This window comes from Canis aureus, chromosome 24 (genome assembly GCF_053574225.1).
Source record: "Canis aureus isolate CA01 chromosome 24, VMU_Caureus_v.1.0, whole genome shotgun sequence".
In the NCBI taxonomy this organism is placed as follows: domain Eukaryota; kingdom Metazoa; phylum Chordata; class Mammalia; order Carnivora; family Canidae; genus Canis; species Canis aureus.
Genome location: NC_135634.1, coordinates 18,564,549 through 18,592,223, shown reverse-complemented (window position 1 = coordinate 18,592,223; position 27,675 = coordinate 18,564,549). Strand labels below are relative to the sequence as shown.

At 38.6% G+C, this 27,675-nt stretch overlaps 1 protein-coding gene across 1 annotated transcript in view; it reads right to left on the bottom strand.

Moving 5' to 3' along the window:
- The window catches only part of CRYL1 (crystallin lambda 1), a 151,841-nt gene that overhangs the window by 106,687 nt on the left and 17,479 nt on the right, over nucleotides 1-27,675 (bottom strand). The window contains exon 3 of the mRNA XM_077868490.1: nucleotides 14,163-14,289. Within this exon, the coding sequence (XP_077724616.1) occupies nucleotides 14,163-14,289 (127 nt within the window). The remainder of the gene's footprint in view (nucleotides 1-14,162; nucleotides 14,290-27,675) is intronic.

Below are 27,675 nucleotides of genomic sequence, written 5' to 3'. Positions count from 1 at the left end.
TTTCTTCAGAGAGTTAGAACAAATTATTTTAAGATTTGTGTGGAATCAGAAAAGACCCCGAATAGCCAGGGGAATTTTGAAAAAGAAAACCATATCTGGGGGCATCACAATGCCAGATTTCAGGTTGTACTACAAAGCTGTGGTCATCAAGACAGTGTGGTACTGGCACAAAAACAGACACATAGATCAGTGGAACAGAATAGAGAACCCAGAAGTGGACCCTGAACTTTATGGTCAACTAATATTCGATAAAGGAGGAAAGACTATCCATTGGAAGAAAGACAGTCTCTTCAATAAATGGTGCTGGGAAAATTGGACATCCACATGCAGAAGAATGAAACTAGACCACTCTCTTTCACCATACACAAAGATAAACTCAAAATGGATGAAAGATCTAAATGTGAGACAAGATTCCATCAAAATCCTAGAGAAGAACACAGGCAACACCCTTTTTGAACTCGGCCACAGTAACTTCTTGCAAGATACATCCACGAAGGCAAAAGAAACAAAAGCAAAAATGAACTATTGGGACTTCATCAAGATAAGAAGCTTTTGCACAGCAAAGGATACAGTCAACAAAACTCAAAGACAACCTACAGAATGGGAGAAGATATTTGCAAATGACATATCAGATAAAGGGCTAGTTTCCAAGATCTATAAAGAACTTATTAAACTCAACACCAAAGAAACAAACAATCCAATCATGAAATGGGCAAAAGACATGAAGAGAAATCTCACAGAGGAAGACATAGACATGGCCAACATGCATATGAGAAAATGCTCTGCATCACTTGCCATCAGGGAAATACAAATCAAAACCACAATGAGATACCACCTCACACCAGTGAGAATGGGGCAAATTAACAAGGCAGGAAACAACAAATGTTGGAGGAGATGCGGAGAAAAGGGAACCCTCTTACACTGTTGGTGGGAATGTGAACTGGTGCACCACTCTGGAAAACTGTGTGGAGGTTCCTCAAAGAATTAAAAATAGACCTGCCCTACGACCCAGCAATTGCACTATTGGGGATTTACCCCAAAGATACAGATGCAGTGAAACGCCGGGACACCTGCACCCCTATGTTTATAGCAGCAATGGCCACGATAGCCAAACTGTGGAAGGAGCCTCGGTGTCCAACGAAAGATGAATGGATAAAGAAGATGTGGTTTATGTATACAATGGAATATTACTCAGCTATTAGAAATGACAAATACCCACCATTTGCTTCAACGTGGATGGAACTGGAGGGTATTATGCTGAGTGAAGTAAGTCAGTCGGAGAAGGACAAACATTATATGTTCTCATTCATTTGGGGAATATAAATAATAGTGAAAGGGAATATAAGGGAAGGGAGAAGAAATGTGTGGGAAATATCAGAAAGGGAGACAGAACGTAAAGACTGCTAACTCTGGGAAACGAACTAGGGGTGGTAGAAGGGGAGGAGGGCGGGGGGTGGGAGTGAATGGGTGACGGGCACTGGGGGTTATTCTGTATGTTAGTAAATTGAACACCAATAAAAAATAAAAAAAATTTAAAAAAAGTAATGGAAAGCAATGAAGTTGAACAAAAGAGAGACAGAATTATGCAAAATGAGAATAGACTAGGAAACTCAGTGACTCCATCAAATGTAGTAACATTTGTATTATAGGAATTCCAGAAGAAGAAGAAGAAGAGAGAGAAAAGGGAGCAGAAATCTTATATGAAGAAATAATAGCTGAAAACTTCCCTAATCTAGGGAAGGAAGCAGATATCCAGATGCAGGAGGGACAGAAAACTCCAATAAAATCAGCAAAAGCAGATCCACACCAAGACATTATAATTAAACTTGCAAAATATAGTGATAAGGAAACAAATCTTAAAAGGAAGAAGACAAAATAAGATAGTTACTTGTAAGGGAAAACCCATAAGCAGATTTTTCAGGGACTCTCCTAGCCAGAAAGGACTAGCATGATATATTCAAAGTGCTGAATGAGAAAATCTGCAACCAAGAATACTCTATCCAACTAGGCTAAGATTCAAAATAGAAGGATAAATAGATTTCACAGATAAACACAAATTAAAGTATTCATGACCATTAAACCAGCCCTGCAAGAAATACTAAGGGGGACTCAGAGAGTGGAAAAGAGAGACCAAAAGTGATAGTATAAAGGTAGGAAACACGAAAGCAGTAAAAATGAATGTTTCTGTAAGAAACCAGTCAAGAAACTCACAAAATAAAAAGATGTAAAACATAACAACATATACCTAAAACATGAAGAGGACAAGAAGAATGGGTTCAAACTTAAACAACCATCAATTTAATATAGACTGCTATATGCAGAAGAGGTTATATAACTGCAGATTGAAAGTGAGCAGATGAAGAAATATTTATCGTGCAAAAGGATGTCAAAAGAAAACCTGAGTAGCATATTTATATCAGAAAACTAGACTTTAAAACAAAGTTTGTAACAAGAGATAAAGAAGGGCACTATATAATAATAAAGGGGACAAGAAGATAAAACACTTGCAAATATTTTTCACCCAACATGGGAGCACCCAAATACATAAATAGTTAATAACAAGCATAAAGGAACGAATATATAATAATAGTAGGGGACTGTAATGTCCCACATACATCAATGGACAGATCATCTAAACAGGAAATCAACAAGGAAACAATGGCTTTGAGTGAAACATTTAGATTTAACAGATATATTCAGAACATTCCATCCTAAAACATCAGAATACACATTCTTTTCAAGTGCACATGGAATATTCTCCAGAATAGATCACATATTGGGCCACAAAACAGGCCTCAACCAATTCAAAAAGACTGAAGCCATACTGTTCTAGAATGCTACTCTTAGCTTTAACTCTGTAATAACAAGATTGCTTTAATCAAGTTCTAATATCAGGAAGTAACAGATTTTTCCAATTTCGCTCAACTCTCCCCAAACTCACTCTCTACCATCCTCAAGGTCTCTTTGTTTTACGTACTCATGAAATTGGGGGAGGGGCGTGACTGATGGGAAAGCTCTCTGGAAAATTGGACTTGTGATCTTGTTTTGTTTTTGCACCTGTGACATTAGGTTCTAATTTAAGCTGTCAGATTTAGACAAAGAGACCTTGGGAAAAAATAACCCCTGATCCTCCAAGGATAATGACATTTGTATTCCATCTGGTATTTAAAAATATTTTTTAAAAATTACCATTTTTACACTGTAGCCGAAAAATTTAGACCCTCAAGAAAAGTTTTCTGGCATTTTGATTATGTACTTGGTCATATACTTTAAGAAATGTTTTTTTTGGATTCCAGTCTAGTTTTAGGCTTGTGCTTTCTGATTCTTCGAATTGGGTTTCTGTCCAAAGTGATTTCCAAATGTTTGAACTATTCGGAGCACAAAATGTCCAAGGCATGTTCATCAGCTACTTGTTCTTTTGCCCCATTTGATTAGGGGAGACAATAGAAGATGCTGTTCGCAGAGAAGTAGAAGAGGAAAGTGGAGTCAAAGTTGGCTATGTTCAGTATATCTCTTGTCAGCCATGGCCAATGCCCTTTTCTGACCACAACACTTTGAAACTAGAAGTCAACCACAAGAAAAACTCTGGAAAGACCACAAATATATGAAGGTTAAATAACATGCTACTAAACAATGAATGGGTCAACCAAGAAATAAAAGAAGTTAAAAAGGACATGGAAACAAATGAAAATGAAAACATGAGGATTCAAAACCTCTGGGATGCAGCAAAAGCAGTTCTAAGAAGTATATAGCAATAAAGGCCTACCTCAAGAAGCAAGAAAAATTTCAATCTAATCTTAGACCTAAAGGAGCTAGAAAAAGAACAACAAACAAAACCAAAACCCAACAGAAGGAAGGAAATAATACAGATCAGAGCAGACATAAATGATAACTATATCATTTATGATAAAATAATCTGTTCTATTAAAAAATCAATAGAACAGATCAATAAAACCAGGAGGTGGTTCTTTAAAAAAAAAAAAAAAAACACAATGAAACCAGCAAACCTCTAGCCAGGCTTATCAAAAAGAAAAAAGAAAGGACCCAAAAGAGACAGGAGAAATAACCAACATCACAGAAATATAAGCAACTATAAGAGATTATTACAAAAAACTATATGTCAACAAATTGAACAACCTAGAAGAAATGGATAAATTCCTAGAAGAATATAAATTACCAAAACTCAAACAAGGAAAAATAGAAAATCTGAACAATCAGCAAAGAAATTGAGTCAGTAATCAAAAAAATCCCAATAAACAAAACTCCGGGGCCAGATGGCTTCAGAGGTAAACTCTAGCCAACATTTAAAGAACAGTTAATACCTATTGTTCTCAAACTATTCAAAAAATAGAAGAAAACTTCCAAATTCGTTCTGTGAAGCCAGCATTAATTACCCTGATACGAAAACCAGATAAAGACACCACTAAAAAAGAGAACTATAAGCCAATATCTCTGAAGAACATAGATATAAAAACCCTCAACAAAATACCAGCAAACTGAATCCAACAATACATGAAAAAAATCATTCATGGGTTGCCTGGGTGGCTCAGTCGGATGAGCATCCAACTCTTGATCTCAGCTCAGGTCATGAGTTCAGGCCCTGCATTTGGCTCCATGTCTATTAAAAAAAAAAAAAAAAATCCTTCACCATAATCAAGTGGGATTTATTCCTGGGTTGCAACTGTGGCTCAATATTCACAAATCAACCAACGAAATAGGTCACATTAATAAGAGAAAGGACAAGAACCATATGATCATTTCAATAGATGCAGAAAAAGCATTTGACAAAGTATAACATCCATTCATGATAAAAAACCCTCAACAAAGCAGATTTAGAGGGAACATATCTCAATATAATAAAGGCCACATATCAAAACCCACAGCTAACAACATCTTAAATGGGGAAAAACTGAGAGCCTTTCATCTATAGTCAACACAGGGATGTCCACTCTCATCACTTTTATTCAACATAGTACTGAAAGTCCTAGCCATAGCAATCAGACAACAAAAAGAAATAAAAGGCATGCAAATCGGCAAGAAAGAAGTAAAACTTTCACTATTTACAGATGATACTCTATATAGAAAACCCAAAAACTGTCAAAAAAAACTGTTAAAACTTGGGACATCTGGGTGGCTCAGCGCTTTAGCACCTGCCTTCAGCCCAGGGCATGATCATGGAATCCCAAGATCAAGTCCCACGTTAGGCTCCCTGCATAGAGCCTGCTTCTCCCTCTGCCTATGTTTCTGCCTCTCTCTCTCTCTCTCTTTCTATCTCTCATGAATAAATAAATACATTTTTTAAAAAAATTTTTTTAACTGTTAAGACTGACAAACGAATTCAGTAAAGGCACAGTATAGAAAATCAATGTACAGATATCTGCTGTGTTTCTATATGCCAATAATGAAACAGCAGAAAGAAAAATTAAGGAATCAGTCCCATTTCCAGCTGTACCAAAAATAATAAGATACACAGGAATGAACCTAACCAAAGAGGTGAAAGACCTGTACTCTGAAAACTATAAAACACTGATGAAAAAAATTGAAAACAACACAAAGAAATGGAAAGGCATTCCATGCTCATGGATGAGAAAAACAAACATTGTTAGAATTTCTATACTACCCAAAGCAATCTACACATTTAATGCAATCCCTATCAAAACACCAACAACATTTTTCACAGAACTAGAACAAATAATTCTACAATTTGTATAGAACTATGAGACCCCAAAAATCCAAAGCAATCTTGAAAAAGAAAAGCAAACTTAGAGGCATCCCAATTCCAGACTTCAAGTCATATTACAGAGCTGTCATAATCAAAACAGTATGGTACTGGCACAAAAGTAGACACAGATCAGTGGAACAGAATAGAAAATGAATCCACGATTATATAGCCAGTTAATCTTCAACAAAGCAGGAAAGAATATCCAACTGGAAAAAGACTCTCGTCAATAAATGATGTTGGGAAAACTGGACAGCACATGCAAAAGAATGAAATTGGACCATTATCTTTCACCATACACAAAAATAACTCTCAAAATGGACTAAAGACCTAAATGTAGGACCTGAAACCATAAAAGTCCTTGAAGAAAGCACAGGCAGTGATTTCTCTGACATTGGCCACAGTAACTTTTTTTAGATATGTCATTTGTTTCTAGGCAAACTAAAGCAAAAATAGACTTTGGCGGGGGGAGCCTGGGTGGTTCAGCGGCTGAGCATCTGCCTTCGGCTCAGGGCGTAATCCAGGATCCAGGAATCGAGTCCCACATCGGGCTCTCTGCAAGGAGCCCGCTTCTCCCTCTGTCTATGCCTCTGCCTCTCTCTGTGTCTCTCATGAATAAATAAATTTAAAAATTTTAAAAAGACCTTGGGGGGCAGCCCCAGTGGCCCTGCGGTTTAGCGCCGCTTTCCACCCCCTCTCCCGGTGGGGGGGGGGGGGCGTGATCCTGGAGACGGGGATAGAGTCCCATGTCAGGCTCCCTGCACCGAGCCTGCTTCTCCCTCTGTCTGTGTCTCTGCTTCTCTCTCTCTGTGTCTGTCGTAAATAAAAAAATAATAAATAAATAAAGATAAAAGACCTTGGGGACTACATCACAATAAAAATTTGTGCACAGCAAAGGGAACAATCAGGCTGTTTTTAGCTTTGGGAAAAGATATTTGCAAATGACACATATGATAAAGGGTTAGTATCCAAAAATATAAATCCAAATATAGATCCAAATATGGATCCAAAGTATATAAAGAACTCAGAAAACAGTCAAAAAACAAATAATCCAATTTTAAAAATGGGCAGAAGATATGAATAGACATTTTTCCAAAGAAGACATTAAAATGATCAACAGACACATGAAAAGATGCCAACATCACTGATCATCAGGGAAATACAAATCAAAGCTACAATGAGATACCACCTCACACCAGTCAGAATGACTAAAATTAACAAGTTAGGCAACAACAGGTATTTGTGAGGATGCAGAGAAAGAGGAACCTCTTACAAGGTCGGTGGGAATGCAAACTGGGGCAGCCACTATGGAAGACAGTATGGAGGTTCCTCAAAAACTTAAAAACAGAGCTACTCTATGACCCAGCAGTTGCACTACTAGGTATTTACCCAAAAGATACAAAAATACTAACTTGATGGGATACATGTATCATGATGTTTATAGAAGCATTATTTACAATAGCCAATTATGTAAAAAGCCCAAGTATCCATCAATTGATAAATGGATAGAGAAGATGTATTTTATATATACAATGGAATGCTAGTCATAAAAAAGAATTAAATCTTGCCATTTACAATGACATGGATGGAGTTAAAGAATATTATGCAAAGCCAAATAAGTCAGAGAAAAACAAATGTCATATGATTTCACTCATATGTTGAATTTAAGAAACAAAGCAAATTAGCAAAGGATAAAAAGACAGAGAGGCAGACCAAGAAAGAGACTCTTAACTATAGAAAACAACTGATAGTTAACCAGAGGGGAGGGAGGAGGAGGATGGGTGAAACAGGTGATGGGAAGTAAGGAAAACACCTGTTGTGATGAGCACCAGATGATGTATGGAAGTACTTAATCACTATATTGTACACCTGAAACTAATACTACACTATACGTTAACTAACTGGAATTTAAAAACTTGTAAAAAAATAAAATGGAACAAATGGAAAACAATAAGGTAGATTTTAATCCACTTGCATCAATAATTACATTAAATTTAATGGACTAAACATGCTAATTAAAAGACAGTCTGTGAGATGTGATAAAAAGGCGAGACTCAACTATATGCCTGGTTTGAATTAATTGAGAAAAAATCCATATTAGAGTGAAGACTTCAACACTTTTCTCTCAATGATAGAATAAGTGGAGGGAAAATTCATTAGGGTGGAAAAGACATGAATAACACTATCAAGCAACTTGACCTAATTGAAAGAGTTCACCCAGCAAAGGAACAGACATTTTTTTCAACTTCACCAAAAGAGACCATTAACACATCTCAATAAATAAAAGGAGATGAAATATTGTAAAGTATGTTTTGGGATCATAATGGAGTTAGACTAGAAATTAATAACAGAAAGATATCTGGAAAACTCCCCAGATTTGTATGTTAAACAACCCACTTTTCATTAATCCATGAGTGAAAGTGGAGGTCATAAGGGAAATTAGGAAATATATGGAATATTAGGAAAAGGCAAAACTGTAGGAACAAAAAAACAGATGCCTGTTTGCTAGAGCATGGGGAAGGCAAGAGAAGACTGGACACAAGGGGAAGAAGAGTATTCTATGCACTAATGGAGACGTTCTCAAGATTGAACATGCTGGTGTCTACTTGGTTATATGCATTTGTCAAAATACATAGAACTGATCACATTAAAGCTGGTGAATTTTATTACATGTAAGTCATACCTCAGTATACCTGAGTTCACAAATTTTTCTTTAAAAAAAATGCACAGAACAGGGAAATGAAATTCAAGTTTTCAGGTACACTCCTGTACATTCTCAGTGTTGGCTGCCCCACATGCCCTTCACTACACGAGCACCCCACACCTACACCATTCCTACTGAGAGGATTATTCTGAGGCTCAGTGAGCCAAGACCAAAGGTCCAACAAGCTTCCATCCTTTAAGAGAACATAAAGTTAAAAGTGGTGTCAGTGTTTATGAATACTGCACTTTGTAATTACTGACAGTCTGCAAGTCCTCATCAAAATGATTAGTGTCCTCTAAATTTTAAAGGTAAAAGTTCAGATACAAATTCTGCTTATCCACACAGATGATTTAATTTTTACTTCCAGATTGCAGCAGTTGTCCTTGATTTTGTATAAGGAAAATCCATTTAAACTCCCTAATTCTATAAGCCATTCCCATGGCCCCTACCACCTACTTCAATCTCGTCTTAAGTTCCAGAGATCAGATAAAGTTTCTGTACCACAGCTAATGAGCCTTAATGCTCTTTCAGAGTTAGTCAAAGCTTTAGACAGGGTTTTCAAAATAAACTTATTTTTCCAGCATGGTGGATTTTCTTGCTAGGCAAGATTTGATTTCCAAATTGTGCTAAGTTCTAGAAATTCAGGTTTCATTCTTATATGCTCCCACATTTCAGCACACAATTAAGGAACTTTCTGATCCATGCCCCCACCCTCTGGGGCTTGAGTAGTAGACAAATCTACCACAGAGACAGTTACACTCACATTTCTGGGGCTTTGACCCTTGGGGACTTAATAAATCCTACAGTAGGACTTTTTGTAGTTGAACAACTGTGTGCCAAGCAATGTGGTTTTGCTTACCTATTATTTCACAAATTCTGCCCTCTGCTTTAGAACAATTCCCAAAAGTAATGATAATTTTCTTTTCGTAAGTAAAATGTACAAATAGCCTAGATTAATTTTTCTACATTATGAATTTTTCCTTTTATAAATTGGAAAGCAGGATTATAAGAACTGACATGGGTACAGTTAGAAAGAAGTCTATAGGCATTAAGCTAAGGCAAGACCATGAGGCCTGGTAAAGGGTAGATACCTGACAGATGGTATTTTGGAACTTCACCTTTAATGATATTCTTAGATGGAAGGTTCTTTCAGGTTAGATATCACCCAATAAACATAACAATTATTTTAAATACAAAAATTTTACTTCTGTCTGATAGAATCTTGGGCAAATCACACAGCAAGAAGGGCTCTAAGTTTTAAACAAAAATCATGATATAAAACTCTATTTACAGTATAACATCACGTATGTTAGAGAAAGGGAAGAAATAGGAGAAATGAAAAGAAATACAAATATACCAAAATGTGAAGACATTTTTGGAATAATGGACCTATACATGATTTTCCTAAACTTTCTTCACTCTTTATTCTTCAAAATATATTTTTAGCACTTTTTTTTGAGATGTTAATATATATTTTAAAGATTTTTTTTATTTTTTATTTTTTTATTGGTGTTCAATTTACCAACATACAGAATAACCCCCAGTGCCCATCACCCATTCACTCCCACCCCCCCGCCCTCCTCCCCTTCTACCACCCCTAGTTCGTTTCCCAGAGTTAGCAGTCTTTACGTTCTGTCTCCCTTTCTGATATTTCCCACACATTTCTTCTCCCTTCCCTTATATTCCCTTTCACTATTATTTATATTCCCCAAATGAATGAGAACATATAATGTTTGTCCTTCTCCAACTGACTTACTTCACTCAGCATAATACCCTCCAGTTCCATTCTTAGATTGTTAGAAACCTAATGTAATTTAACAAACACATGACATAATGTTAGGCAGGTTTTGATTTGGGGGGGGGGGGTCTATTTACTTGTTTATTTGATAAACATAAGGTGAAATTGATATGCATTAGTTGTGAAATTTGGAAAATCAAATGTGCCTATATCATATAAGGAAATGAGCAAACATGCCCAGGAAAAATCAATCAAAGCACTGGACAAAAATGAAATCTCAATTTTTTTCTTACCTGTTCTTTCCTTCTGATTGATTTCACTGTCCTACTGAACACCTTCCTTGGAGGATTCTAATCAGGATATAGAATGAAACCCAAACTCTTTACTTCTTTAAGAGAACACTTAAATAGTACTATGTGTCATGCATTACTCCAACCATTTTATAAATGTTCATTTCATCTAAATAAGTCTTCAGCTTGGCATTCCAAGCATTCCCCCACTTAGCTTCCACTTCCAGCCTTTTTCCACCTCCCTAATGGCCCTGTGACTCGGCCTCACGATTCTACTCTGGTTGTCTAAAACACACTAACAGGCACCTCTCTGTTCATCTCCTTCTGAGACAAAGTCCCCACCCTATTCCCCAAAATCCCACTTGTCAAAGGCCAAAGCAGGCTCAAATCCTACCTTCATCAAACGTTCCTAAAGCCTCCAGCTCAGATCTGTGCCCCTCTCCATTACTCTGTGGTACTAGAAAAGACCATGTAAGCTCTACTAGGTTTATTTCCTGTAAGAGATTATGTTCTTCAGAAATTACTTGTCTTTTCTATATTCCTCTCCCTATATTGCCTGACTCAGTGTTGTTCTGCATAATAGATGCTGCTCAACATGTAAATGCCACATAAATACATTCAATCTATAAAATAAAGACAGACCTTAAAGAGCAATTTTCAATACTATGCACAGCACATATATTGCCCCTCATCATTTATTATCAAAATTAGATACAAAAGGTCACATTATTAAATTCCTTAATTTTTTAAAGCATTTTCTATGTGCCAAGTGTGGTAGCTAAGCATTTCACATGTATTAGAACTTAGAATATTCTCCAAAAATTATCTCATAAAAGACTCACTTTATATTCAAGTCATTACAAAGTTCTATTATGAAAGGCTCTCCAGTTCTTGAAAAATAATACACTGTTTGTGGAAGACACATTCTCCTGAACTAATTCAATCATGGTAGCATAGAAATCTTTTGATAAAATCTATTTTTCAATGGGACCAGGAGACAAAGAAATTTAACATAGACATTTGAATTATTCCTGGGGCATGACTTCACAAGTGCTAGTGCTAGAAAATTTGCAAGTAAACTTTGTAAAGATCACTTTAAAACAAAAAAAGTAGCATAGCCAGTTGTTATGTGGAGGAACCACAAGCATACTACGCAGAAAGAAAAAAAAACACCTTTAGTCAAAACTTGAGAATTAGTAGTTGAGGCTGGAGATAAATTTATTTTTTTTAAGATTGATTGATTGATTGATTGATTGATTGATTTATGATAGACATAGAGAAAGAGAGAGAGGCAGAGACACAGGAGGAGGGAGAAGCAGGCTCCATGCCAGGAGCCCGATGCAGGACTCGATCCCAGGACTCCAGGACTGCGCCCTGGGCCAAAGGCAGGTGCCAAACCGCTGAGCCACTCAGGGATCCCCTGGAGATAAATTTCTAATCTCATGTCATATGTGGGTTTTAAAAAGCTTTGCACAGCAACATCTTAGGAAAGCAACAATGATGTGCTCTGGAAAACTGTTTAGAAAAGCAGCTCAAAAGCATCACTTTACTGAAGACAAAGACACCTGACTCAGAGACACTTGTTAAGAGTTTGAACAGAAGTTTTTTGGGGGCACCTGGCTGGCTCAGCTGGCTAAGCATCTGACTTTAGCTCAGGTCATGATATCAGGGTCCTGGGATCAAGTCCCACATCAAGCCCTATGTTGGGTCACATGGCCCTATCTGGCTCTGCACCCAGCAGGGAGTCTGCTTGTCCCTCTCCCTCTGCCCCTCTCCCTTCTCATGCTCTCTCTCTCTCTCTCTCTCTCTGTCAAATATAGAAATAAAATCTTTTGGGATCCCTGGGTGGCTCAGAGGTTTAATGCCTGCCTTCGGCCCAGGGTGTGATCCTGGGGTCCTGGGATCAAGTCCCACGTCGGGCTCCCTGCATGGAGCCTGCTTCTCCCTCTGCCTGTGTCTCTACCTCTCTCTGTCTCTCATGAATAAATAAATAAAATCTTAAAAAAAAAGAAATAAAATCTTTAAAAAATTTTTAAAAATAAATGTTTTATGAAATGAGAAAGTAGAAATATTTCGGTAATGTGTTACATATTCCTATTTCAGATCACATCATATATGTAATTATAATATTTTATGTCTCATGTAAATATTATATATAAAATTGACCCCCAAAAGAATTTTTTAATCCTCTCATTGGAAAAATGGAGGTCTGCCTTCTATGGGGGTGACCTTAGATATGAGCACAGATGGTTCTCTTCACAATCCCCCATTACACTGGGTACTGTGTCTATTGTACAGATGAGGAAGTAGGGCTTAACAGTTAAGAAACACACAAGGAAAAAAAAAAAAGAAAGAAACACACAAGGGCACACAGCTACTCAGTGCAAAGCCCATTTGACTTAAAGTCTGTGTCCTCAACCACCACTTCCAGGCAGGAAGCTCCCAGAGGTCCTTGCTCATGTCAAGAATCACAAAATCTAAATTGTTTTTCCTCCTCCAGCAGGATCAGCATAAGAAGCATACACTTTCCTTAGAAACAAAACGCACATGAAGAACTTTCTCTGCTGAGCCCACACTACAAAGGCTGAAAGGCTTCTGTGCTCCTGTAAAAGCAAGTCCCTCCTTACAGCACCAAGCACCACAGCAAGGGTGAAAAGAGCCAGTATTGGAAAGCTCCGTAAAGGAGCCCTCTGATCCCTCCTAAGACTCCCAGTTTTATCCAACCAAATGAGAGATTGAGGTGAAAATACTCAAAAGAGATATGGAATTGACAAACTGTCCTCTTCTTATGTTCTGTTTGACACTCATTTGTTAATGAACTAGAGAAATTTTAGAGCTACAAAAATGGAGAATCTAGATTAACTGTATTTGACCTCAATCTCAGAGCAGCAGCTGACCTAAAACACAGTCTTTTTGGTTTGCTCCCAAATTCTCAGCTAGAATGTCATCACAGAAACATGAAATGTGCGACACTGAATAAATAGAAATGTGCAAGCCTCACCACACAAAATATCAAGGAGGTGTATCGGAAGTGATGTTTCTTTTAGTTTTAAGTAAATCCACTTAAACTTTATGGCACTAAGTGTAACATTTTTAAAACACAAATTTATACGATCAGGTTCTTAAACAGGGGCAGTATCTGTCTATAGACACAGGAGCTCCAGAAGGGATGAGTCCTGACTGGACAGGCACCAAACTGCAGGCACAGCCCCAAAGAGACATGCCTGGAACTTTCTCTGCTGTGCAAACAGCGCCTCAAGCAGTTCTTTTCTTTAAGTAAAGTTGTGGGAAAAGCTAAATGCAAATGTTACAAGAAAGGGTTTATTTCAGATGATTTCTTTTCAGCTTTTACTCAATTATACATGAGAACAAGAATATAATCTCTCATTCAATAGGAAAATAAAAGTGTTAGTTGTCCAGAAAACCTATTTCTGCTCAAAATTCTAACACCTCTGAAAGACTACATTATCACAGTAGTTTGATGAGAGCCCATACAAGAGATGTTTTAAAACAATGCTTCACATAAATCATAATCCTGACCTTCAGTTACAAGATGCCCACACCTTATAACTCCCTTTCATCTCTCCCTCCCCCCCACCCCCCCCACCCCCGCCCCAACCACACCCCTCGGCCCCGTTCTTCCGAGGAGATTGGAAGACCATCTCTTGAAACCCTTAGAGATTTGATTTGGGCGCAATATGGTCAACTCACCTGAATGTGCCCAGCGCCCTCTACTGCCGCTTGAATATTTGAACAACCACTGATGAGTGACAGCTGTTCTTCAGAACTCAGGGAGCCTCTCAGAGAACCTGACTGCTCCAGAATCTTCATCTCTTTCCTAGAAAAAAGAGTGACCCTGTGAGTATTCACGGAAATTCTTAAAACAAAAGTAAACATAACTAATCAGTAGGGAAATGCAAATCAAAACCACAATGATAGGGATCCCTGGGTGGCGCAGCGGTTTGGCGCCTGCCTTTGGCCCAGGGCGTGATCCTGGAATCGAATCCCACATCGGGCTCCCAGTGCATGGAGCCCAGTTCTCCCTCTGCCTGTGTCTCTGTCTCTCTCTCTCTGTGTGCCTATCATAAATTAAAAAAACAAACAAACAAACAAAAACAACAAAAAAAAAAAACACAATGATATACCCTCCTTTACGCCCACTAGGATTAAAAAAAAATAGAAAATAAACCAAGAGTTACTGAGGATGTACAGTGTTGATGGAAGTGTAAAAGGGGAAACCACTGTGGCAGTTTGATGGTTTCTCAAAAAGTCTAAAAGAGAACTAACTACCTTATGATCCAGCAAATATAATTCTGCTAATACCCCTTCCCCTCAAAATGAAAGCAGGTACTCAAAGAGATATTTGTCATGTTCATAGTAGCATTGTTGACAAGAGCGAAAAGACGGAATCAACCCAAAAGTCCATATGTGGATGAAAACAAATATGGCACATACATACAATGGAACTCAATACAATAGAATTCAGCCTTAAAAATGCAGGAAATCAGGGTGCCTGGTGGTTCAGTCAGTTAAGCGTCTGCCTTAGGCACAGGTCATAATCCCAGGGTCCTGGGATTGAGCCCAACATCAGGCTCCCTCCTCAGCAGGGAACCTGCTTCTCCCTCTTCTGTTCCTCCCCACCACCACTCATTCTCTCTGTCTCTGTCTCTCTCTCTCTCTGTCAGATAAATAAATTAAAAATCTTAAAAAAAAAAAAACGAAGGAAATTCTGTCACATGCTACAGCATGGATGGACCCTGAGGACATGACACCAAGTGAAATAAGCCAGTCACGAGAGACAAATACTGTATGATTCCACTTATATGAAGTACCTAGAATAGTCACATTCATAGAGGCAGGAAGCAGAATGGTGGCTGCCAGGGCTGGAGTGGGGGTAACTGTAGTTTAATGGGTACAGAGTTTCGGTTTTGTATGATGATCTTATGGAGATAGACGGTTATACGACAATGAGAATGAACTTAATATCACTAAACTCTATGCTTAAAAATTAAGACAATAAATTGGATGCTGTGTGTATTTTACCACAATTAAATTTTTTCTTTTTATTTTTTGAAGAGATGAGGCAAAGCCAATGAAGTAAGATTAAAAAGTAGTAGTTCTTCACCCACTCTGTTCATCCCTGGGGGACAGGGTTGAAAGAAGGTACCTCATAATCAGGACTGGGGGCTTCATGGGGTGTGACCCGTGCAGTCACTGAGACCTGTGCTCAGAAGTGCCTTCACTGGGTTTAATGCTCTGCTGTCATAGTATCAAAATTCTTAATGAATATCGAGCAAAGGGCCCTACACTTTCATTTGCACTCGGCCTCACAAATTACATAGTCAGTCCTTCTTATAATTCACTACCTATTAAATAAACAAGAAAGAGTACATAGACAAACACACATGAAGTTGCCTAAGAAGCAAAATGTATGCTTTCAAAAAATTTGTGAATTTTTGCCAGTGAGTCAAATAATTTTTACATCATTTCACGTTCATGGTTTTGATCTTTAAGCTGTTGATGCCTTCAGCCAAAGACTGTGTAGGAACACACCTACAGTGAAATGAGTTGGTTTTGTTACTCACTGCACTGAGGGAGAATGCACATCAGAGGGACCTCTGGGGGGGTCAGTAAGAAAGTGTCAGAGAGAACATATAGCAGGATCTGAACTTTGACTGGGTGACTTGGAAGAGGATCTGAGGATCTCAGTTCACTGGATTAGATGATGTAGAAAGCAAAGACAATTTGAAGATTGTCTCAATAAGCATAAATGTTTGAAGGACAGACTAGACTGAAGATAAAACTATAATGGGCAAAGAGGTAACAGTCATTCATTTTAGCCAAGAGAAGGCTGCTCAGTATTGTGGGTTGCACAGTGATCTCATTTTTGTGCATGCTTAGACAAAGTCAAAATGTGGTCTTGCTTTGTGTCATTCTGTCACGGTCTAAGAGTGACTTCGTCTGAGGTGAGTATTCTTGAGACTGCTTATGTCCAACAGGAGAATGCCATGGCCTGCCTAGCTGTGAATGCTGGACCAGCTCCAGATGTTAGGGGCTGAGCTTTTGCTGTTTTGTTTTTGTTTTTTCTCTTTCTTAAAGCTATGCATCTTGTATTTTCTTTTAGCTACAAGTTGGGGAACAGAAACTTTCTTCCTACTGTCACTGCAAAACAAAGCAAAGATATGCTGAAATGCAGATTATTACACTTAACCAAAAGAAGCTTCACGGCAAAAATAATGAGTCAACTAATCAGGCAGATTCAAAATCTTTCCTGCTTCTGAGTCGGCAAACGTGAAAACACCACTGCAGGTCATCATTACACATGGAAACCGAACCCGAATTTTTTTAAAGGAGAAGGAGAATCTGTTGTCAAATAGATAATTCGGAAGATCAGTAATATATTAGCTAAAAAAAAAATCTACCTTAAAATTGGGCCAGAAAATGGTGACCTGATTTTGGAGGATCCTAAGGATACAGATGCAGAAGTTCCTCGTTGGAACAAGGAACTCAGTATTGGGAGCTGATCACCACCCCCAATGGGCAAGCATTTGAAAAATATTTTTACATATAACACATTCCTTGAAGTAGAAGTTTATAAAGTTACTGAAAATATACAAAACAGGGTCTGTTTCTTAGCCAGTTCATCAAGAAGTTTGTATTAGTTTGTATACTGTACGGTGTCTTAGCAACAGATTAAAAACTGACGATTTTTAAGTTTGATACACATGATAAGCTAAAATGACTTAAATGGCAGAAAGTAGGTATTTTAAACACCATCATGAGAATACAGTAAAAAGAGTTACCAGAAAAAGTTACCCTACTAAGATAAGAAGGAAAAGTGAAAGTTGACTTGTCCTAGAGGTTCCTGTGATTATGCACCAGTAGTATCCCCCCAACCCTCCTGAACACAGGCTGCATTCCTCATTCAAATAACCAGTGAGGAAAGCACCATGTGATCCAAGATCATTTAATTTTCATTTCATGCTTTTGATCCATCTTCTGAAAGTTTTCGGTTACATAACTCTATATATGTACTAAAAACCATTTACTACATACTTCAAGAGTGAAATGTATGTTACATAAATTCTATCTCAATAAAGCTATTGTATTTGTTTCTTGTTGCTTTTGTAACAAATTATTACAAGCTTAGTGGCTTAAACAATACAAATGTATTATATTACGTTTCCAGGGATCAGAAATCTCCATACACTAACATAGAATTATTAGCAAGGCAGCATTCCTTCTGGAGGCTCTAGAAGCCAAACTGCTCCTTGCCTTTTCTAGCTCCTAGTGCTCCCCCATCACCACTTTCCTTGGCTTCATGATCCTTTCCTATTTCACAGCCTGCAAGCTCACCATTCAACCCCTGCTCATCACACCTCCTTCTTTGGCTCTCCTGACTCTGTTTCCCTGATAATGACCCTTGTGATTACATTGAGCCAATCTGGATAATCTTTCATATTCTCAACTTAATCACATATGATCTGTTGCCATGTAAGGTAACATATTCTCAGGTTCCAGGGATTAGGACATAGACATCTTTGGGGAAGTCATTGTTTTGCCTATCACACTTACTTTAAAAAAACAAAAACAAAAACAAAAACTTTTAGAGCAAATAGAATACATAATGTATGTAGAATTCTGTAAAATGACTGTTCAAAATTGTGCTTACAGAACAGAGAGGACTTCTATCTATTAAAGCTGCCTCAAATCAGATGATTAGGTTATGTTTGACTCTTTGTACCCTGCAGATATTTTTCCACCATATTCTGAATTCCTCTATCTGTTGAAAAGTTTGTTGTCAATTTGTCATTCTTTTATAGGTAGTCTGTCTTTGTCTGACTACTTTTAATACTTTTCTTATGTCCCTTGGTGTTTCATAGTTTCCCTGTGATGTATAAATAGGGAAGATACATCACATCTACACCTGGGATGTAGATATAGATAGCCTTTTTCTTTCTCCTGCTTAGGACACTTGGTTCTTCCAGAATATGAGGATTCCTGTCTTCAACTCAAATGAGGTCTCAATCATTATATCTTCATAAATTGTTCTTCCCTATTCTGTCTAAATCTTTCAGACCTCTAATGAGACATGTTAGACATCTTCTCTGTATCCTCCATATTTCTTAACTACTTTTCCACATTCTCTCTTTATCTCCTGAATTCCATGCTAAATAGTATCTTCACATCTGGCCTCTAGTTTACTATGCTCATAAAACCTTGTCTCTCACATGTTTGGAGATTTTTAGTTGGGAGCAGATGTTCACTGAAATCTGTCTGTGGGAATTCTTTGAGCCTTCGGTTTAAGGTACATGATTCTGGAGATGATATGTGTTTTGCTTCTGGCAGGTACTGCAGGTACTACTAACCAAGGGACCAATCTGAATTCTTGGATTGGAGTTTTTGAGACCACACAAGTAATATGAATGTGGGCTCCAAAACTCTTAGGGAGCCTGTTTGTGGTTATAAATTCTCAGAGAAATTCTTTCTCCCATCCAAGAACCAAGGCCAAACAGACAGCCCCCGTGTATAGATTAGCTATTTTTTCCTAACACTCCTTTCACCAACAATGTCACCCTCTAGATACTAGCTTCATTTGTGGGTCTCCAATTTGATCTCCCATCCTGCACAAACTAAGGATTTCTGTTAGAACTAAAGCAAGATTGGCAAGTATCTTAGAGCAGTTGTGACTTTCACACATCTCTTGGGATGTGTGCTTCCTAATTTGGCCTCTCAGAATTTCCATCACTTTCTTGCCAGCCCAGCTATGCATTATAAACTATACATTTACTCAGTATTGTTAAGTATTTTGAAGTGGAAAGGGTTTTCAGGATACGTACTTTGCCATATTGCCAGAAACTAAACTCTAGACTGTTTCTTTAAAATCTAATATTCTGGGGCGTCTGGGTGGCTCAGTTGGTTAAGCATCTGCCTTTGGCTCAGGTCATGACTCCAGGATCCTAGGACTGAGTCCCACATCAGGCTCCCTGCTCAGCGAGGAGTCTGCTTCCATCCTGTCTCTGACTCTCCCCCACCTGTTTCTCATGAATAAACAAAAACTAATATTCTTAGCTATTATGTGCATTTTATATTTCATGAGAAAAGAGAAATACTGGGACTCCTGGGTGGCTCAGTTGGTTAAGTATCTGCCCTCAGCTCAGGTCATGATCCTAGGGTCCTGGAATCAAGCCTCAAGGAGGTCTCCCTCCTCAGCGGGGAGTCTGCTTCTCTCTCCCTCAGTTCTTCCCCCACTTGTGGTCTCTCTCTCTCTCTCAAATGAATAAAAATTTTTAAAAAGAGAGAGAAATACTGACCATATCCATTTCAGTAATATTTTATTCAATGTGAATATGATCTCTACTATGCATATAAATTGATAACATACAATTGCTAATTGATTACATCATGGTTCTTGTTCATGCATATAGCAATACTGGTTCTTAGAGTTACCACTGCTATGGCCTTACTCTTCTGTTTCCCAGTTTTGCCCACTTGAAAAAATACATATAGATAGATAGATAGATAGATAGATGATAGATAGATTTTTATATATATTATTGTGTTATGTAATAATATTTACATATATAAATATATTTGTGTCATTTATTTACAAATATAAATAATACCTACACCAATATGAATTCAATAAACTTAGCCTTAAAAACAAACATATAGGAATGCCTGGGTGGCTCAGCGGTTAAGTGCCTGCCTTCAGCCCAGGGCATGATCCTAGAGTCCCACGATCGAGTCCCACATCGGGCTCCCTGCATGGAGCCTGCTTCTCTTTCTGCCTGTGTCTCTGCCTCTTTCTCTCTCTCTCTCTCTCTCTCTTTCTCTCTCTCTCATGAATAAATAAATAAAATCTTAATATATATATATATTTCTGAAATGCATCAAAACATAAAGAATGTTTCTGTATTTTATTTAATCTACCTATTTACTCTGATGCTTCAGAAATCAAGGCCCAAACTGGTTACAGACTCACTCAAAGACATAAAGTGTTAGCTGTGTGTGGGATGGAAACCAGTCTTCTGACTCCTTCCCTTAAACACCTTGTATAGGAACTGCTTCCTCTTCCTTCCTCTTCCTACTAAAACATGATAGCTCTCTCATTCAAAAAAAAAAAAAATCCTTCTGGTGGTACTTATTTATAGGACTAATTGACACAGTTTATTTGCTAAAAATCTGTATATTCAAGGCAGTCAACTTGCTGGAGAAAATAGAGAAGAGTTTGCATCTACTCCCTCTCTCATGAATACTGCTAATGCCAAAGTCCTAGCCTGCTGAGTCTGAACTCAGACTACAGGGCTCCTGCTTTCCATCTGGGGAGCCCTGGGGTACCTAGCAAAACCACCAACTCCTTCCAGTAGGTCATTACCAACAGGTGTGCCAGGCTGCCCTACAGCCTGGCTCTCCAGAGTTCAGCTGACTAGGAGCCTGTGCCATATGGTACATGGCCCATCAATCAGCTCATCCTTTATGGGCAGTTTGAAATGAAGATCCTCAAAGTGGGGTGGTCAAGGGTAGGTGGAACCATAGACATACCCCAGTGGTAGAGTCATTGCAATGGTGGGCTTTAGAAAGGCAGGATCTCAGCCAAGGACCTGCTATGAAAGAGTCCTCCCCAGAACTCTTTTAAAAGCTACATAAATAAATAAATAAATAAATAAATAAATAAATAAATAAATAAATGCTACCAGAGCTGTTGTCTGACTATCAGAAGCTTGGTGTCACCTGAACAATGTCCCATTTCTGCAACAGTGATATAGCTCCAGGGGTAGCTCCCAGTATCCCTTGCTTCCCTGATCAGAGCGTCACAATAAATCCCCACTGACAGATGTAATCTGGGTACTTCAACCCAAAAGGGCCTAGCATCTACTTTGTTCAGAAATTAGATGGAATTATTGGCTGAAGAAAATTATAACGTATCTAAACTGCCTATTTTTAAACTATATGATTTATATAAATTAGACCTGCAGCAATGGCTAAGCCTAGGGACCAATAACACTGGTAAATGTCAACTATGCTGCCCATAAATATAACCAGAATAAAAATGTTCATATCTCTGAAGAACTGCTTATAGCTACCAAACAAAAAAATCATTTCTGTTCAATAAAATATATTTACTGTTACAGAGATATGGTGCCTTGTTCCTTTTCTGGAAAGGCTTTGTTTTCATTAACTTATTTTTAAAAGTTAAAAAAAAGTAGAAAGTATAATAAACATCCCCATGTTTCTACTGAGAACTAATAACAATCAATCTTAACATATGTGCTTCTTGTCAGTTTTTAAATAAGCAAACCATTAAAGTTCTTTTAGCCACCAACCTCACACAACTATTTTCTACTGAGACACGGTTTTTAAGTGCCAAAGCCTGAAAACATAATGATTACCCATTTCATCCTTTAGAGAATTATGTTTGAGTAGCTAATGTGCTTTAACAGCACCTGCTTTAAGCTTCAGTAAGCCAAAGCAAACTTTCAGCCTTTCTTCCAGTGAGTCAGATTAGATCAAATAAAGAGGCTCTTGTTTCTTTGATGAGCTACTGTTTTATAGACATCCCAGGGACTGTCCCTCTGGAGAGAGGAAGGAAAAGGAGACAGAAGATAGTAGCCAGAATAACCACACCAATGGCCTCATGCAGATTAGACTCAGGGTAAAAAATCTATATAAGCATTTTGGCCTCGAAGCCCTTTCTGCCCCTGGAAAAGACACAGGCATGAGGGGAGAGACCTGGCCACACATGAACCCACTGACCACTCCATGGTTACAAACTCCAGAACCCTGTTGTGCAGGGATCCCAAAAGAAAACCAGACGAAACGGTTGGAGGAGCTTTCAGACATACTCAGACAATCCCTCATGTTCTCTTCAAGCTCAGTAACTATGTCCATACATCAAAACTAGACATTTGGCAATGTTTTGTCCCAGGTAGACTAGTTCCAATATTTCTCATAGTGTATTTTGGAAAACTTAACAATAAACATCTGAAAAAGGAAGGGCTCTGAGTGGGGTTGTCAGCAGCCTCAGGCCAGAATGTTGCAGCTTACACTTATTTAATAGTTAACGAACGCACTTCATTCAAAGCTCATTAGTAAGTGGCTGCAGCATACCAGTTCTACCTCTAGAGGACAGCCTAGCACTAGAAGTCAAAATATTTCCATGTCAGCTTCCATGAACTTTCATTTAAAATTGGAGAAAAGGAAATGTTAACAATTTTCACGGTAGGGCAAAATATGGGTAGTTTTAATTTTTTCATATCTCTGTTTTTGAAGTTTTATTAAAAGGAGCAATTTAAAAAGATAAAGACGATAGAGAAATCGGAACCCTTGTATACTATCATTGGGACTGTGACATGCAGCTACTATGGAAAACAGTGTAGTGGTTGATCAAAAAATTAAAAATGGAATTACCATATGACCCAGCAATCCCACTTCTGGATATATATTCAGAAGAAATCAACGTAGGGACTTAAAGATATATTTGTACATCAATGCTCATAGCAGCATTATTCACAATAGCTAACAGGTAGAAGCAACTCAAATGTTCAGCAATGGATGAAGGGATAAAAAAAAATGTATTCTATCCATACAATGGAATATTATTCAGCCTTTAAAAAGAAAGAAATCCTTTCAGATGCTATAGTATGGATGAATCCTAAGGACATAATGCTAAGTGAAATAAACCAGTCATAAGAACACCAATATTACAGGAGTCCACTTATGTGAGGTATCTAAAGTATCCAAATTCACAGGAAAAGAAACTATAATAGTGGTTGCCAGAGCCTGGGAGGAGGGGAAATGGGGAGGTGTTGTTTAATGGGTATAGTTTCTCTCTGAGAGATGAAAAGTTCTGGAGATCTGTTGCACAACAATGTGAATGTACTTAACACTCCTGAACTGTACAATTAAAATGGTTTTTAAAAAAGAAATTTGGGAGTGCCTGGGTGGCTCAGTTGGTGAAGCATCTTTCTTCAGCTCAGGTCATGATCCTGGGGTCCTGGGATAGATCCAGGGTTGGGCTCCCTGCTCGGTGGGGAGTCGGCTCCACTGCCTGCCCCTCCCCCTACTTGTGCTCTCTCTCACTGGCTCTCTCTCTCAAATAAATATAATAAAATCTTTTTTTAAAAAAAAGGTAAATGTTATGTTACTTTCTTTTACCATAATTAGAGATAAAAACAATATATTTTCTTTTTAAAGGAGTGGTTACTTATGTTTTGTTTGAACTTGACTCTTCTGAAAGGTAAACAACAAAGAACAAAACTCCATAGGAACTAGAATTCAGAAATAAATTAAGGGACTAAACCACTTGTAGATTTTGTAGAATGAGTAGAAAACCATTTTAGCTAGTGTCATTCCAGTTGATGAATGTGATAACCTAGTCTTCGGGCTTCTAACTACATACGTTGGATAAAACACATACATTTATCTCTGCCCCTCCAAAAACCTCAATGGAATCAAACTAAAGGAATCTTTTAATGTGTGTGTGTGTGTGTGTGTGTGTGCGCGTGTGTGTGTACATATATATAGGCCTACAAGATCAAAGACATCGGGAGAAGATATAATGGACATAAGATCTAATTTGGGGGGAGGTAGAAAATAATGGAAAAGTGGTACAGTAAATGACTTGACAGGGTAAAGAAAGCTGAGATTTAAGTGTGGGGAAAGGAATGCCAGTGAGAAGCAAGTATCCCAAGAGACCCAGCAAAGGCCAGAATCTGCAGACACCAGATGTGCCAGATGGCACAAGTTAGAAGCAGGAGCCCAGTATTGAAAGTCGGAATGCCCTGAGAGCTAATGAATCTCCTCCCCTCCTCACTCCTAGATCATACAAGACACATTAGAAGTGGAGACACTCTGCTATGGAAAACAAGGAGTTAAGATAAATTATATATACTTTAGAAACACCCCTCCTTGGGGCCCCTGAGTGGCTCACTTGGTTGAGCATCTGCCTTTGGCTCAGGTCATGATCCCAGGGTCCTGGATGGGGCCCAGTGTCAGGCTCCCTGCTCCGCGGGGAGCCTGCTTCTCCCTCTCCCTCTGCCCCTGCTCCCTGCTCATGTGATATATATATATATATATATATTAAATAAATAAATAAAAAATCTTTAAAAAAAAAAAGAAAGAAAAGAAAAAGAACCACCCCCCCCTACACACACACACACACACACACACCCCTCCAGGCACTTTCCATTGATGAGCAATAACAATGCTAGATGGACACTGGCAGATTCTCTTCTGGACAAACTGAAGAGTCAAAGAAAGGAGACATGCAGACACAAATACCTAGAGATGGTCTTGCTGTTTCCAGTCCCTTAACCTGGCCCCGCTGCCCTGGCAGAGGCCCATGCGGGACTTCCCGAGTGCCACCAGGGACCCCTCTAACTACAGATGGGCAGATTAAGTTGAAGCTCCACAAAAATCCTGAATTTAGTTACTACAGTAGGAAAGTGGGTGAATAGATGTCCGACAATGCAGCCCATCTCCCCTAGTGGGATATTGGGCGGATCCTAAAAATCATTTCTAATGTTTTTGAAGTGGGGATAAAAGATAGAATACAAAAGTTTCTATTAGAGTGGCCCCAGACTTCTTTTGCTTGACAGCAGTGTTTTTCAAGTCACCTGAATCTGAAAATCTCTCAGTAGAGTATATAAGTTTAAATGTACTATGGAAAGAAAGAGAACTTTCTCATTTGCCCCACAGGAGAGTGGGAATCTGACTGCCCCACTGGTCCCCGCCATCACTGCCCCTGCATCTCCCCTCCTCACCAGGGCACTCGGAAATGTTCTTCCCTTAGGCTGATGGTGACATTGGGTCTTAGGGGGTGGGGAGATACTCTGGGGAGCAGAGGGCCTGTGAATGTGTCCAGTCTGTTGATTTCACCAAAGTTTACACATGCGTATCAAGCCTTGGCCCAGTTAATACCTGTACTTTCATTTGTTTGTCACTGTTGGAAACCTCAAGGAGAGACAATGACCAGACAAAGCAGAATTCATACCATTCTTGAGTCCACACCCTAATACCATATAAGCCTTCATAGCCCTACTTTCACTGTTAATATGTGCATGTTCCCATGCACAGAAGCATGTGGGATCATGATATAAGCATATATCCTCAAAATGTCCAACAACAGTCACTCTTATTTCCACCACTCAAAGACAATCCAGGTATTCCAATTTCTCCCAATTTTCTGAATGTACACAATTAGCATATATAACTTTTATTTATTAGATAAAGCCACACTATTTCTGTTTGGGAAGAAAAATAAATAATTGGAATGAAGCAATCATTTGAACTGCCCTAATGACAGCCAAGTGACAGCATGATCTGTGAACACATAGATAAGTCAAGTTGAATGACCTGGCTGAACCCACAGCCCGTTGGTGTGAACTTTTGGCATTAGGACCTCAGATCCCTTCTGAACTTTTCTGTGTAGTTAGGTTTAATGAATCCATTCCCTGTACCCCACTTCTAGGGGAGCTTCAATTAAACCACCAAAGACAAGTTCCTGCTCATGAATAGGGTATATGTCTTTCCATTTATTTAAGTTTTATTTCCTGTCATTGAATAAAATTTTTAAAATGTTATCATGAATGTGTTATACATTCTTCTTATATTTATACCTAGATTACTTACATTTTTGGTAACTATAGCAAATTTTCTACTATTTTCTAACCATGTAGTGCCAATATATAGATATAAAAAATTTTTTCTACCTAACTACATTTTCCCCAGCCTTGGAGTTTTATCCACACAATCTATGTTTGAATTTCACCTTATAATAAAGCATTTGCTACCAATTTTGCTAGGTCTGCTCAACTTCTCCTGAAATGTCATGGCATGTTAATTATTACTCAGACACTGCTGCTCTATTTCCCTGGGTGGGGGTAGGGAGATAGTGAATATTTTAGGCTTTGTAATACAGTCATTTGGTCTCTGTTGCAACTACTTGTTGTAGTGAAAACAGGCATAGGTAAACAATGGGCATGCTGTATCCCAGTAAAAGTTCATGTATGGTATGTTCCCTTAAGACAGGGATTGGAACCTTTAGCTCTGCAACACTTCCTACAGAAAAGGAATTCTCCTACTAGAGGACAGCTGTAGAAAGACAAAATGGGAGGCATCTGGGCGGTTCAGTTGGTTAAGTGCCTTCAGCTCAGGTCATGATCCTGGGGTCCTGGATCAAGCCCCATGTAGAACTCCCTGCTCAGCGGGGAGTTTACATCTCCTCTTCACTCTACTCCTTCAACTCCCCCCTCCACTTATGTTCTCTACTGCCCCCTCTCAAATAAATAAGATCTTTAAAAAGAAATTAAAAAACAAAACAAAACAAAACCAGAAACCCTCAGAACCTATAATCAGCAAAGGATAGCTACCTAACCACAGGAACCCAACCAAAGTTCGGTATATTAGTACCAATTAGTACCAATACCAATCTATTGTCATAATTCTGGGAATTAGTCAATTAGTCAATTTGGCTGCACTCAGCTGGGCTCACACATGAGGCTGCAGTCATATGGCCTGTTAGCTAAAGGCTGTTGGTTGACTATGGCTTCACTTATCTATCTAGCAGTTGGTGCTGGTGGTATTGGCTATTGCTGGCTGACAGCTGGGCCACATATCTCTGGGTGGTCAGACTGAACTGGTTGACAGGATGAAGGATGGCAGGAAGAGTTCACAACAGCAAGCAAGAGTACACTCTCAATGCACAGGTGCTTTCCATGCCTCTGCCTGCATCACATTTGCTATCAGCCCCACTGACCAATGCAAGTCCGCAAGTCTGTGGACAAGCCCAGAGTCAGGTAGTGAGAGAAGCAAAGTCATACTGCAAAGAGATGTGCAGACAGGATTCATGCAATTTGTAGCCATTTTGTGACCTATTACACTCAGCTCATCTAGCCAAAGATATATGAGAAAACTAATAAATGCCCCTTTCAAACCAGATCAATCCAAAAGGAATCCAGATTGAAATTGAATTCAAGTGTGCACTTTGGCAGCACATATACTAAAATTGTTAATTGAATACAAGATACTTAAGCAAGTGCAGAGGTCTAGGTCTGGGTAGGAACTTAAAAACACCCTCCAGAAGCCCAGGGCCTGGAAATGCCCGAGTCCAGGGACAAGGAGTTCAGTCACTCAGGAGACAGGAGTACAGGGCAGCTACCTGGTTCCAGGGATCACTTCTGGAGGTTTATTAAATCCTAACCTATTTAGAAAGCTGATTTGG